The sequence below is a fragment of the Aedes aegypti genome, chromosome 1, assembly GCF_002204515.2.
Source record: "Aedes aegypti strain LVP_AGWG chromosome 1, AaegL5.0 Primary Assembly, whole genome shotgun sequence".
Lineage (NCBI taxonomy): Eukaryota > Metazoa > Arthropoda > Insecta > Diptera > Culicidae > Aedes > Aedes aegypti.
In genome coordinates, this window is record NC_035107.1 from 194,891,599 (window position 1) to 194,905,477 (window position 13,879).

The window sequence follows — 13,879 nt, forward strand, 5'->3', positions numbered from 1 at the left end:
AAGCTGACATTTCTGTCAAAGTGTGAGCCAATCGAGCAGCGAGACCTGTCAAAGTGTGAGCCAAACGAACATGCGTTATGTTTGTTTTGAACTTTTCTTGAAGAGTAATGTAATCCGCTTGAAATTATTTTGGTAAAAGTAATTTTGCATGAAGCAAAAATATGAAATATTTTTCTTTTTAAAATTTTCGTCAATGCGATTTTTAGTTATTGATTTTTTCGGCTGTTTATTAGTATGGATATGTAGCTCAAAGATGTATAACGAAACAAAATACACTTTTTAGCAATGAGGAAGTCATGTCCGCGATAAAATATTATTCTCGTTGCAGAGCAAAATCAGCACTGCTGGTCGGTTGCCAAATCATTCCATTTTACTTCCGCTTATCTCTCTATATAGGATCACTAAACATTAGTAAACATTGGCTTTGCAAGACACTGTTGAACCCAATTCAACTCGATCACGCTCACCAATACCACTATCAGGAAGAGCTAACATCAATCTTTATGGTAGTGGTGTTAGGTTGCTTGAGCGGGCTAAAAAGGGCTCAACAGCAACGTTTCTAAAAAGCTCAAGACCTCTAATATGAGTGACAGCTCTCAAGACATAATATGAGTGACAGCCGTATTTACTGCATTCCAGCACTCGGCATCCGCACACATTCTCTCTATTATATTGTCGGGGGACGTGTCCCCTCCGCATGTAGTGAGCATGCGACCTCTCAGGGTTTATTCACATATTTCATAACGCTAAAAATGACCGTTTTCGACACCCACCCACCCCCTCGTAACGCTTTTTGTATGGATGTTCTAAATATTGTATATGAGCCGTAACATCATGAGGACACCCACCCACCCCCTTCAGCGTTATGAAATTTGTGAATGAGCCCTCACAACAATGAAACGGAGGCAATCGAATACGACATGCTCCGCTGTTTCCTCAACACTAAAGATTGATGTTAGCTCTTCCTGATAGTGGTATTGGTGAGCGTGATCGAGTTGAATTGGGTTCAACAGCGTCATGCAAAGCCAATGTTTACCTATGTGCCCCTTTGAAATGTTTGTCCAGAATTGAAAAAGAAACTTTGAATGCATATTTCATGCGGTTTTTCTCGTATTTTTCCCTGTCAATCTGCTGATTGTTTGAATTCAGCCATTTTTACGAGTTGTTTTTGAGATTTAAAACGTTATGAACCACGTAATAGACTGTACAGTTTCGAGCACGAGTATAAAACAACTAAATAAACAAATAGGAATTATAAATATGCTACAGAATCTACAAACGAAAATTTATCAATGTTTACGTTTTGCAGATAGGTCCTTTTCAAACGTTTCACCAGATATTATCCTGTGAATAGGGCCCCCTTAGGCGAATGGTTAAAATCCGCGGCTACAAAGCAAAGCCATGCTGAAGATGTCTGGGTTCGATTCCCGGTCAGTCCAGGATCTTTTCGTAATGGATTTGTTTTTGACTTCCCTGGGCATAGAGTATCATCGTATCTGCCATACGATATACGAATGCGAGATTGAACACTACGCTGAGATGGGTGGTGACGTAATGCCGAAAAAATATGACGATTACAAGAAAAAAAACTTACTCCAGCTGGAATGGTCACTACACCTTCGACCTCGGCTTTCTTGTCCTCGTCGGCTTGTTCGCGCAGAGCAGCAACAACCGTTTTTGTCGCATCCTCGCTCCAGTGGTTCTTGAGGTATTCTTCGACGTGTTTCAGCGCGTAAGGGAATAGTACATCCTGCAAATGAAATAAACAAGGAGAAAGGGAACGTTTTAATTGAAGGGTAAATAACTAATGTATGAAGCAAGCAATATCAACAGGTGCTGTTGCATAACCCGAGAACAATTTTAGCACGATCGGATACAGTATTTAACAGTTGTCAAGCGATATAAAGAAGTGAAGGCGCCTGGCTTTTTAGAAACCGGAATAGCAGCCGTCACAACAGGCAACTGTAAACGCGAGGCTTTCATTGTGCCATCTCTTTCGGTGTTCTCTTTATTACGTATGCATGGAATGAAATAAAAATGTAAAGTATCGTCGCTCCAAAGTTGGCGGCATAATAAACAATAACGGTATTCTTTCCAGAAGCAAACATTTTTAGCACTTGAACCAACAGCTTCAACTGTGCTTCGCATCTACTATATCACAAGGCAGCACCCATTTATTACGCCACGCTAAAATTGAGCATTTTTGGACCACCTCTCTCCCTTCATTACGTTTTTTTTATTATGAACATTTCTCAATACTGTATGTGTCGTATCTTTGGAGTCCATCCCCTTCCCCTTCGAGCGTTACGTAATTTGTGACGGCGCTCAAGGTGCATAGTCGGATTTACGAAGGCGAATAAGTCGATATAGTTTTAGTATGATTTTGACTTTTTATGTATGTATTTCGATGCCTAAACAGTTATGCATTCTTCTACCAAATGCTTGGTTTTATTTAGGAGAGAGCAGACTTCAATGTTTTCGCAAAGATCAGCACGAACCTGAAAGTGACACACTGAATATTGGACTCTTATACTGGTTCGCGATCCCCGATTGAGAGAGAAGAGTTAAATTGGAAGAGAACATAAGACGACATCGAACGACGCATATTTCGTCGTAATAATTCATAATGGAGAAAGCATCTGCTCTGTTCTGTAGGGGCCCAGCGGTAAATGCGCAGCTATTCAGCATGACCATGCTGAGGGTCGTGGGTTCGAATCCCGCTGGTCGAGGATCTTTTCGTAAAGGAAATTTTCTCGATTCCCAGGGCATAGAGTATCTTCGTACATGCCACACGATATACACATGCAAAAATGGTCAATCGACAAAGAAAGCTTTTAGTTAATAACTGTGGAAGTGCTCATAAGAACACTAATCTGAGAAGCAGGCTTTGTCCCAGTTGGGACGTAAAGCCAGAAAGAAGAAGAAAGCATCTGTTCCATTTCTTTTACATTAGAATTTTGTCTAGTCAAGTGTTTTTGGCTATGCTTGCGTAGGTATACCAATTGCTCTCCGAGTAAATTTCAACGTTTCTTCTATTAAGTTCATCAAATGTGAAGAGGATTTCCATCATTTTTGCTTTTCTCTACATCGCATACATTTCGTCGCTGAATGTAGGTATCTCTTAGAAGGCATCGTTACGAATATGCATGCATGAATAAGAGGTTTTCGAAAGGCAGATGTTTCCTGATCGACGTCATGGGCGACGAATATACATCAGCAACAAAACGAATAAGTGAAATGAACTGCTCGAAAGATTACTAACCTTGAAGTGGAGGATAATGGAAACTAATCCTGGGCCACAAGAAGAAATAAATTAACTGTTTAATGGAAATATTCAATAAAATCTCAAGCATTTAAAGCATGCGGTAAAAGGTTGCTAAATTCGTTTACATTTCGCTATACACCGCTCAATTGGATCTTGGACTAATTGATTACCAATTAATATTGTTTTACATTTTTTTTAACCCTTTCTATCCCATGGTAGCACAAGTCCACTGATTTTCTACGAACGCTAGCTACGAATTGGTACGTTTAGCTCGATAATGATTAGAATAAATTTATATGCTTATTTGTCTCATCAAACATCGAAATGAAGGTCAAACTATTTGAAAACAATAAAAAATGTTTATAGTTACTTTTTTTTGTATGGTATTTAGTTGGAGCTACATGACAGCTTAACTTGTCAAGGCGGTCTGGCTTTTGCCAAGTTTCCCCTCTACCAGGACCAATACTCAGACGGACTAGGCTATGGTGCCCACATGAAGTTTTTTTTTTATTAGTATTGTGACGTAATAATTTTTGAAAAGTACCCATTCTTGTTAGCAAAATGCAAACTGATCGTCATCAACAGTGTTGTGAAAAACTCAATTTCTCATAACTCACGCTTGAGATTTTTCATGCTTGAGTTGTCAATCACGCAACTCAGCAGTCAAAAAATCATGGTGAGTTGGCTCACTTTTTAACTCATTGTCTCGTTTTTCCACAGTTTACTCACACACGGCAATAATTTCTTGTTAGTCTGGTAAAATTATAGTAGGGTAGATGTACCAATAGTGGAGGTACTAAGCACGATTGAACTTCATTTAACCGCCTTAATTCAAGAAGCGCAATTCGCCCCCTTGATGCTACAACTAGATAACTCGAAATTTGAAATTTTTGACTTCAATATGTCAAAACATTTTTCCTCATTAGATCTGCAAAATATCCACAGGTCTTAAGCGTGTGATTCAAAATATACAAGTTAAAGATTATTTTTCTATCATAATCTCTTCGATTAACCATCACCTTGTTAAACGGTCATACTTTCAAAGTTGCACATCTCAAAATTTTGATTTTCGAGTTATCTAGTTGTAGCATTAAGGGGACGAATTAACGCACATGTTGATGTTGTAACGGGAAGTAACGCCCATTGACTTAATGAGAAATATGAATTCATCGTAGTAATCCACGACATGTCAGTGAAAAATAATACCTCCACTATTGGTACACTGTTCCTTTAGTTGCGGTATAATTTTAATTTGTGTTCCTATAGTTGCGGTATCCGTTGTTTTCTTATGGGATCCTCCACTATAGGAACACTTTACCGCAATTATTGGTACAGGCAAGAACAGTTTTAGTCATTTTAGTGATATTTCATCAGTTTTAAAGCAATTTGAACGCTCTTTTCAATTATTCCGTATATCAACAAGCCAATACGTCGATTGGCTGTGTCGGTTCTGTGGTTAATGCAATACAATCAGTGAAAACGACACTACCGCAGCTATAGGAACACCCACAAATAAGGGAACACTTACCCTAATCCTTTCTAACGAAAACAACAACATTCGAGTTTTACGAGTTTTTGACGAGTTTTGCGACTGAATCATTTTTTACGGTTTGAGTTGATTGAGTGATTTTGCTTCAAAATCTTAAGTGTGAGATTTTCGAAGCAGATCTCTAATGAGTTTGCTCTCACGGGAGAGCGTATTGATTGATATTTGAGAGTGAGTCTATCAACACTGGTCACCAATAGTATTAATGTCCACTTCGAATAGATTAATTATTTGAAATGGGCATCAATTCTATCAATGACGCAAAATGTCCGTTGGATCACATCCGAGATATTAGTGCGTCTATGCCATATAAATTATGACGCGGCTTTAAGCAAAAATGCCAAAATGTGATACCACCACTACAGGTTACGCCTTTGGTTTCCATCATATGTGCACATGGATTATGTCCTCCCATCGCGGCAAGGTCGCATAACCAAGGGGAGGGCTGAACTATTGACAAACAATCAAAAATGTGTATAGTTAATTTGAATAATATAGCTTATTTGCAACAACCTTTATTCAAGCACTTTTTTTAGAAATGCCATCTTGAAGGACTGTTAAACCAAGCTGTGGGAAAGAAATGTTTAACCATCATAGGCCAGTTAGTATCACTTTCGAAGAAAATTCCTTATGATTATAATTGATTATCTCAGTGATGGGATTCGATTCCAGGTTCGGCGTGAGAGGAAATGCGTTATTAAAAAAGTCGTAAAAGCATTTTACGAAAAGATTTTTTCCATACAAACAATATTCAACATTATGATTTACACTGGTTTTAACAGCCTAGGTTTTTTCACACGGTATCGCGTAAAAACGCGTTATTTCAAAATCGACATATCGCATTGTTTCATAAACCGACATAAAAAACCTTCGTCAGAATTTTGTTTCCTAAAAAATAATGTTCTACATTATGATTCGTATAATCATGAAATGACGAAAAACATAGTATTTTTTTTTTTATTTTTTTTTTATCATTTGAAATAACGCTATTTTTTACGAGGTACGTCGGCCGACGTAAAAAAAACCTTAATGTATTTCATTATGTAAAATGCACTTACTAGGAGATATTGGAACAATGCCACCCTGGCCTTTTAATATTTAATACTATGTGATCAATATCACCTTTTTATTCAATTTTCAATCGATAACACGAAAATCAAATCGAGTTTTCAACACCGTGAATGTTAAGCACCATAGAAAAGTCCATCTTGCATCTTGACCAGTAACAAGAGCTTCGTATGGTATCGTTACACTACAGCACATAGAAAGGAAGAGGAAAGCGAGCAGGTAAATGAATTGCGAAACGGTGGAATGAGAAAAACTGGTTCCTGGGGCTATTGGTCTATTTTTAGCTCCCGGAGCCTACATACTCGAGCGGTCATTGATGCCCTTTTGCTGTGGGGAGGTGCTGTTGAGCCATAAGTTGCACGAAAAGCATGCCGTAAGGGTAAAAATTCGAATGAGAAAACAATTACATTCAATTTTTGAAGCAATTATTACCGATTTGTACTACACAATGAAACAAAATTCGTGTAGAAAAGCATTTGAAGATGATTATGCCAAACACCGGAACAGTCCATTGACTGATTTGCATTGACATTCGCGAGACGCTATTTCATAATAGAGCAAAATTTAGCCCGACCAAGCAAAAATTGAGATAGCAGCATTTCGTACTTTCAAAGAAACCACCTAACTCTTCGATAATCCAAAATAATCGAATTGCTTGCGTAGCCAATATTGAAAACATCGAATAAATACCGAACTTCAAATTAAAAATGAACCCCGATGGTTTTTTACGAGGTACCGTTCAAATTAACGGGGGTGCACGGTATTTCAAAAAAAAAGTCTATCGTTATTCTTGAGTAACATTCATCATTATCTACACACCAAATTTTCAATCAATCTTCCAGCAATTTCGTTTGCTGAAACCAATCCAGCAATACACAATTTTACTGATATACAGCTTTTCTGAAATTGTTTACTGAAATTCAGCAATCTAACTTGCTGGATACTTGTCATCACCATCAGTTTTGCTGATGTTCAGTAATTTATATGACACATGATTGATAACCATGGTTGCTGCAGCAAACCATTTGAAATTTTGCTGTAAACCAGCAAACATTATTGCTGAACTCGTATCAGCAAACTATTTTATCTGTCACCCGAAAAATTTAGAATAAGAAATATCAGCATGGAGTTTAAAACATGTTTACCCGAACATTCATATATTTATGTATATTTTTCGTAATATCGTATTTGGTAAGTACTAAACATTCACTATGATATCGATGGTTCAATAAATATCAAAATATTTATTTCTAGGTGGCAACATTACCGTTACGGTAGACGGTGTCCACTTTCCCCCAGAGCGCAGAAAATTGCGTTTATCTTTAAATAAATGTTTATCACATACAACGCATTCGCATTTTATATTGTTTTCTATGACAACTTTTACAAATATTATCTAAAAATTTTCATCTACCGGGTGCTGGCGATCTGCAATTGCTGGAAATCAGCAAGAAATCCCACGAGAATTACAAATAACCTAGTGCTGATTAATCAGCAAATTAAAATTCGCTTTGCTGAATGGTCAGTAACCCAGCTGTCATTTGGATGAGAATTTGCATTGCTGATCAGTTCAGCAAATTTTATTTTGCTGGATCGATTGCTGACTTTACAGCACAAAAAAAATCAGCAAAAATTTGCTGATTTACAGCAATAAAAATTTGGTGTGTAGTTTATAGCCCATTTGTTGCATACTGCATGGCGTTTAGTGCACGCTTTCTAGCATTTAATCATTAGGGCCCATTCACAAATTGCATAACACTGAAGGGGGTGGGTGGATGTCCTCGAAATGTTACAGCTCAATCAAAGTTTGAGGAATTTCTTTACAAAAAGGTGTTACGAGGGGGTGGATGGGTGTCAAAAATGCCCATTTTTGGCGTTATGAGATTTGTGAATGAACCCTTAGCTAATAAATGATTTATCACTAATCAATGATTAATCAATAATCAATAACTCAATAATTAAATAACTTAGGAGATGCTCTAACCCAGGGTTTCTCAACCGGTGGTCCGCGGACCCCTAGGGGGCCGTGAAGAGCTCTCAGGTGGTCCGTGAAGGCATTGAGAATAAGTGTCATTTCTCTTGATATGAGGAATCTGTTCCTTATATGTTAGGCGCCGTCCACAAATTACGTAACTCTTTAGGGGAGGGGGAGTAGGTTCAAACGTTTGGGCTCATACAAAATGATGAAATTTTTCATACAAAAAGCGTTACGGACGTCCAAATAACAGCTTTATAAACTTTAATTTAAAAAATGGGTTCAAATTTGAACCTTGACGCTTTTGATCATGGTTTGACGTTCACTTCGTCGACAAAAACGCCACAGGGGTTCAACTTTTTAACACTGGAGTTGTTCCTATCTGACATACCAGAAGGGCAGGAAAACAAAATACACCCAAAATTTAAGTATAAACCAAGGGGTGTGACAAAATTTCTTAAATCTGGAAAAATGGTTTTTGGCCGTAAACAAACAAAATGTATATAAATAATTAGTAAATATGTGTTTCTGACCAAAACTTGAGTGTTTGGTACTAAAATTGGGACAGGGCTATAGGGCTCTATTGACTCCTGGGAATGTTTGTTGAGAAGCTAGTGGGATTTGGAATATTGAAGGAAGTATATTCTTTGCACTTTTGTTTCACGTCGGCAGGATATTTTGAAAGCTACTGAGCTCATATTTGGGCGGCTGAGAGAAATTCAACATCTTAAGGTGACACAGTTTGGAATCAACTCTTAAGATTGCACTGAAACTTCAAAGGCACAAATCTCGCGAAGAAAGCATCCAACAACAGTGAACTTTTTATTTTGGCTTTGTGCACTAGCAGAAAGCTTAAAATAAGAAGATCAGGAACGTTTGCCAACTATTTCTCCAGTTTTGTGCCTTTAAAAACGTGAGTAGGGGGAGAAGTCGGCCATTGTGCCGGCCATCTTTGGATTCCGAGATGTTTCACCTTAAAGTGAATCGTTGTTGTCTCAAGTTTTTCTTTACTCTATTTTAAAACCGGACATAAATGCGATTCACTGCAGAATTTCAGACCCTCGGATGGAGAAAAATCCACAATGTTAAAGTGAAAAATGAAGTAGTAGCCAGAAATCTACATTCCTGGCTCAATCATTAGTAAACTCCTCCAAAGGATCTTAGCAGGATTATTGCATTTGGTTGATTGCATTTGATTTGAAGAACATTCACCTTTGAGGGTCCGCGAGACGTCTGTTAATCTTCAAAGGGGGTCGCAGCACCGAAAAAGTTGAAAACCACTGCTCTAACCACATTGAAGTATGCAACGAATATGTTATACACTTGAAAATGATTGGCTGTACTCATGTTCAAAAAATAGATGTCCGGATCGAAAACCCTTTTGTATGATTTATTTCACAATCATCAAATTTTTAATTATAATCAACTCACGGTGAAACACCACGGAATCCTAAGATGGCTATCACAATGGACGACTTGTGTCCATACTAAAGTTTTCAATAACACCTCAATGATGAAATAGTAAACCATCGTTCCTGATCTTCTCATGTTAAGTTTTCTTCTAGTGCACAAAACTAAAATAAAAATTACAGTATCATTTATTGCTTGCTTCGTAAGATTTGGATTTGAGCCTTTGCAACATCGAAGATGAATTTCAAGCTGTTTCACCTTAACGCTCTGAGTTGTTAAAGTTGTCTGCCAAACGCCAATTTTGAGTTTTCGAAATAGATTTTGCAAAATTTAACCTTATTCTTATTCGTCAATGGAGTTGAATGAAATGTATTTTGGGTAACTTCATAATGAGCTAATAATGACTAAGCCTTAGTTAGTCATTTTTCGTTTTTTGAAATAACGCGGTTTTTAAGGCATTTTTTTAATAACGTGTTTTTTACGACGTAAAAAAAACTTAGTTTATTCACTATTACTGAAACAGGTTCCATTAATAAAATAAATGATTTTTCGAAAGATTCGATGATTTTATTATTCTGAGATTACTTTTAACGTGCAATAGAAGAGAAAAGCTTTTGAATGAATGGCGTATTCAGATATGAAAAATGAGCTTCCGTTATTTTTTGGCGATTGTTTATACCTCAAACCCGTTACTGTTGCCTCTATCACTGACTCAGACGCCCAAATTGATGATCCAAATCGAAACTGTCGTGCAGCAAAAACTAATCATCCAAGATAAGCATAAAATGAAACTCAAGTATTTAAAAATGGTGATGCAAACTGAGTTCCGTGGACGAGCGATTAGTATTCGCTACTATGCACACAATCAGTAAATATAACCCGGTCGCGGAATGCTTTTTGACGTTGATACCCATCTTAGAACACTCGAAAGATAATTAGCATTGCCGTATAAATTTATTATTCTAGCAAATCGAGCCATCTAATCGGTGAACACTAATGCATTCATGAGAAATACAGTGCGACCAGAGCGCCACCGTGTCAAAAATCCGTTGGAATAGACACCCATACCCCGGTCATCAGCCTAAACATTTAGATCGTCTTCTTTGCAACCATGACTCCCGCCACTAGTCACAGCGCAAAAGACTGAACATGTTTACTCATGTACAAAACCGGTTTTACCACGACAACCCTCCAGACATAGAACCCAATAATGCCGGCCGGCCGGCCGGTAACCGACGTCAGTGCGAATTTTCATGCTTTTTCTTGCTTCCAGTATATGTCTCAGTTCTCAGGTTCTCTCTACCGGAACGACACACGCTCAAAATCGTTCAAACATCCATGTTTTACCAGATGTTTCTTACGACTCAAATCACTTATAATAAACGAAATATTCGATCCGTTTCATTTACAAAATACGATACAAAATATTATTTTGCGAGAAATGAAATGAAAATATGGAACTCTAATTTTCGATTCTAAACAGGGAGCCGGATCCTATTCTTGACACTTTTAATTGACCCTGGTAGGTTTTTTTAAGCTACTGAGCTCATGTTTGGTCCCAATATGCGTCGTATAATATTGTCTACTAGTATGAATTTTTAAAAGACACCGACCGACACGTTAATGCTTCCACAATGCACTGGACGATTTGCCTTTTGAAAGAGGCACCACATTAGACAACGGACTAGCATGCAACCCCTAGTGACACAATCGAAATACGTTTTCTGTCGAAAAGTTTTCCGGGTGAAGCTGGAATCAAACCCACACTCCTTGACTTGATGCGGCTAAATGCTAACACTAACCGCACGGCCACGAAGCCCACACGACTTACGACTGTACTTATCATTTACGACTTAAGAGTGCGTCCAAGTAGTGCAAAATTGGAACACAATTCAACGTGATCATTCTTTAGCGTGTATATAGAGATAGTGTGAGAGAGGTGAGGATGCATGAGGAACCGGATTGAAGTTATCGTACGTTGCCAGCGCTAGCCAGTAAAACGAAGAACGAAGATGTTCCAAGCTTAAATTATAACACTAATGCGAAAAGCAAAATTGAAAAAAATCTCGATCTTTCAAAATGAGAAGAAGAACCAGTTTGATGTTGTTCATCCAAAAGGCTCAATAGCTCCAAATTCGCAGAAAGAGAAAGAATGCAGACAGCTCTCTATATCTCGATATCGAGGGGGCCACTAAGAACAGAACACGAAATTAGAGCAAACGCGGTTGAAGTTAAATCGAACAAGCCTATGAAAATTTTTAATATGATTATGAATCGCAATAACTCGATATAGGGGGTTCACTGTATTATGCAGGTAACAAGGAGAGAGTGAGGAGGGAAGAGAGTACGCATGTATGCCCTTGGTTCTAGAACTGGAACATGAAATTGCGTCGCACACAATTTGGTACCGTCGTCGGATCGGGGGTAAGAATGGGTCAAAAACGCGTACAGTGGCCCAATTTCATATTCGTACAGGATACTGTTTTCACTAACTTTATGTAAAAAACTGTTAAATGATGTATTAAGTTTAAAATACTGTATCCACATTGAAGGTAATAGGTGTCATCTATTATTTGCCAATCACAAACTGTTTCAATTTACGTTCATCTTTGGATTAATGAAAAAGTATTGAATTGGTGTCTACAATTCACCCAATTCCATATTTGTACACCTACCAAAATTCAAACGTACAACAATAAAAACTAAATTTAAAAGCTCTAATTGATTGATGAAGTGATTTATTATGATGTTCAAATGTAGTGAAGTATATTTGGACAATTTATTAGCGGACATATAAAAAATTTAGGTAAAATTATGAGAAATGCCAGTTTTCCAATGGTTTTTGCAATAAAATCCAATAATTCGAACGATAATTTTCATTTTTGTCATTGGATCCAATCTATTAATTATACTCGTGAGCTCTGATAGAAATTTAGTTGAAATGTATACAGTTTACAGAAATCATAAATTGATTTTATCCCTTTTGAGTTCAGAAAATTGTTTTGCCATAACTTCAAAACTCTTCTAAAATGATATTTTTAATCAATGTAAACCAAATTTTCATTCTAAACAACAGGTAGATGTTAATTTTGAACTTGTCTGAAAAAAGAATTTGAATTACGAACTTCGTTTTACAATAAAGTACCCTAAACTACGCTGTACATACCTCCACATATTGATGGTATGGCAATATTCAATTATCTTTGAATTTCAAATTTCAAATTATATTCAAAATAGCACCCTATTTTCCAATTTATTGATATTATAAGAAAAATATAAAATAACTTGAATGAGCAGAGAGCATTGATATACTTTTTACTAGAATATATCCTGTTGTTATCATGATTAAAAAAAAAACGTTTGTGTTGTGGTTATGGCAATAACATTTATTCTATATATCTCTATAATCATGTGTGGTAGTGAAATCTAAATTGAAAATAATAATTTCGCAATGTTTTGATAGGAACGTTAACTATGGATTATGTATGTCCATTTAGGAGCCAAACTGAGTGAAATTTACTACAATTTTTGGTTTTGTTATAATTGTTATATTACCTAAGATCTAAAAGTAAAAGTTGTCGATATACACTCCTAGCTACTCTAAAACTGATTATATTTGTTGAAACTTGGGCAATATTCGCAATAATGATTCTCAAGGAAGTGATAATGAAAAAAATTTAAGTTATTGTTCCACTTACTTAAGTTTCAAATATATCCGCTTATAAATTTTCCAAATGTAACTACATCTGAACAATACAACGAAGAACTTAAGCAATCATCTAGTCCATTTAAAATTATTTATGAATGTTGTAATTTCTTTTTTGTTAGGTGTACGAATATATAATTGAGTCAATTATAGACACAAACTCAATACTTTTCCATTATTCCAAAGGTTTAAGCAAATCAATACAGTTTGTCATTGCCAAACAATAAATGACACCTAACCTTCGTTATTGATAAAGTATATCAAAGTCCACGCACCATTTAATAGTTTTATACCAACTTGATATAAAAACAGTGCCCCGTACGAAAATGAAATTGAGTCACTTTGTTTCTTGTTGATTGTTGGATAACTCTCGTAATTTAACTCGATATATTCTTTCCAGTATGGGAATCGACAAAAGCACGAAAATTGACCTAATCTCACCCCATCGAGGGGTTGAATTATTGATCCGCATTACGAACAAAGCATGGTACTACACTCCAAAAATTTTTCATGTTCGAATCATTACAATAAACATATAGCTTTTTTTCATAATGATTTTCATATAACTCTTATTTAGAATTCATACAGATAGAGTTCATTACGAAAATCATATAACATTCAAACAAAAAGTCTATGGCTATAAAAATCCAATCTTAGCTGGTGTCATATACAAAATCATATAACTTTTGTGTGAAACTAAAATAAATTGTAATTGTTTCTTTGATAACAATGAATGAGTTATCAATTGGCATTTGCTATATTTGATTATCCAAAATAAAATTTCATAAATAATAAAATCGTTCAAGTAAATTTAAAATTGTTTATTTAGCATTTCTTCATTACAAAGGAGCGAAATTCATAAAATATATTTCCTTGATTTGAGAGAGACCTACTTCGCCATTCTTTAAT

At 36.3% G+C, this 13,879-nt stretch overlaps 1 protein-coding gene across 1 annotated transcript in view; it reads right to left on the minus strand.

Annotated features, from left to right (window-relative positions):
• The window catches only part of LOC5567790 (enolase-phosphatase E1-like), a 39,067-nt gene that overhangs the window by 15,234 nt on the left and 9,954 nt on the right, over positions 1 to 13,879 (minus strand). The window contains exon 2 of the mRNA XM_001657643.2: positions 1,595 to 1,750. Coding sequence (XP_001657693.2) covers positions 1,595 to 1,750 — 156 coding nt within the window. The remainder of the gene's footprint in view (positions 1 to 1,594; positions 1,751 to 13,879) is intronic.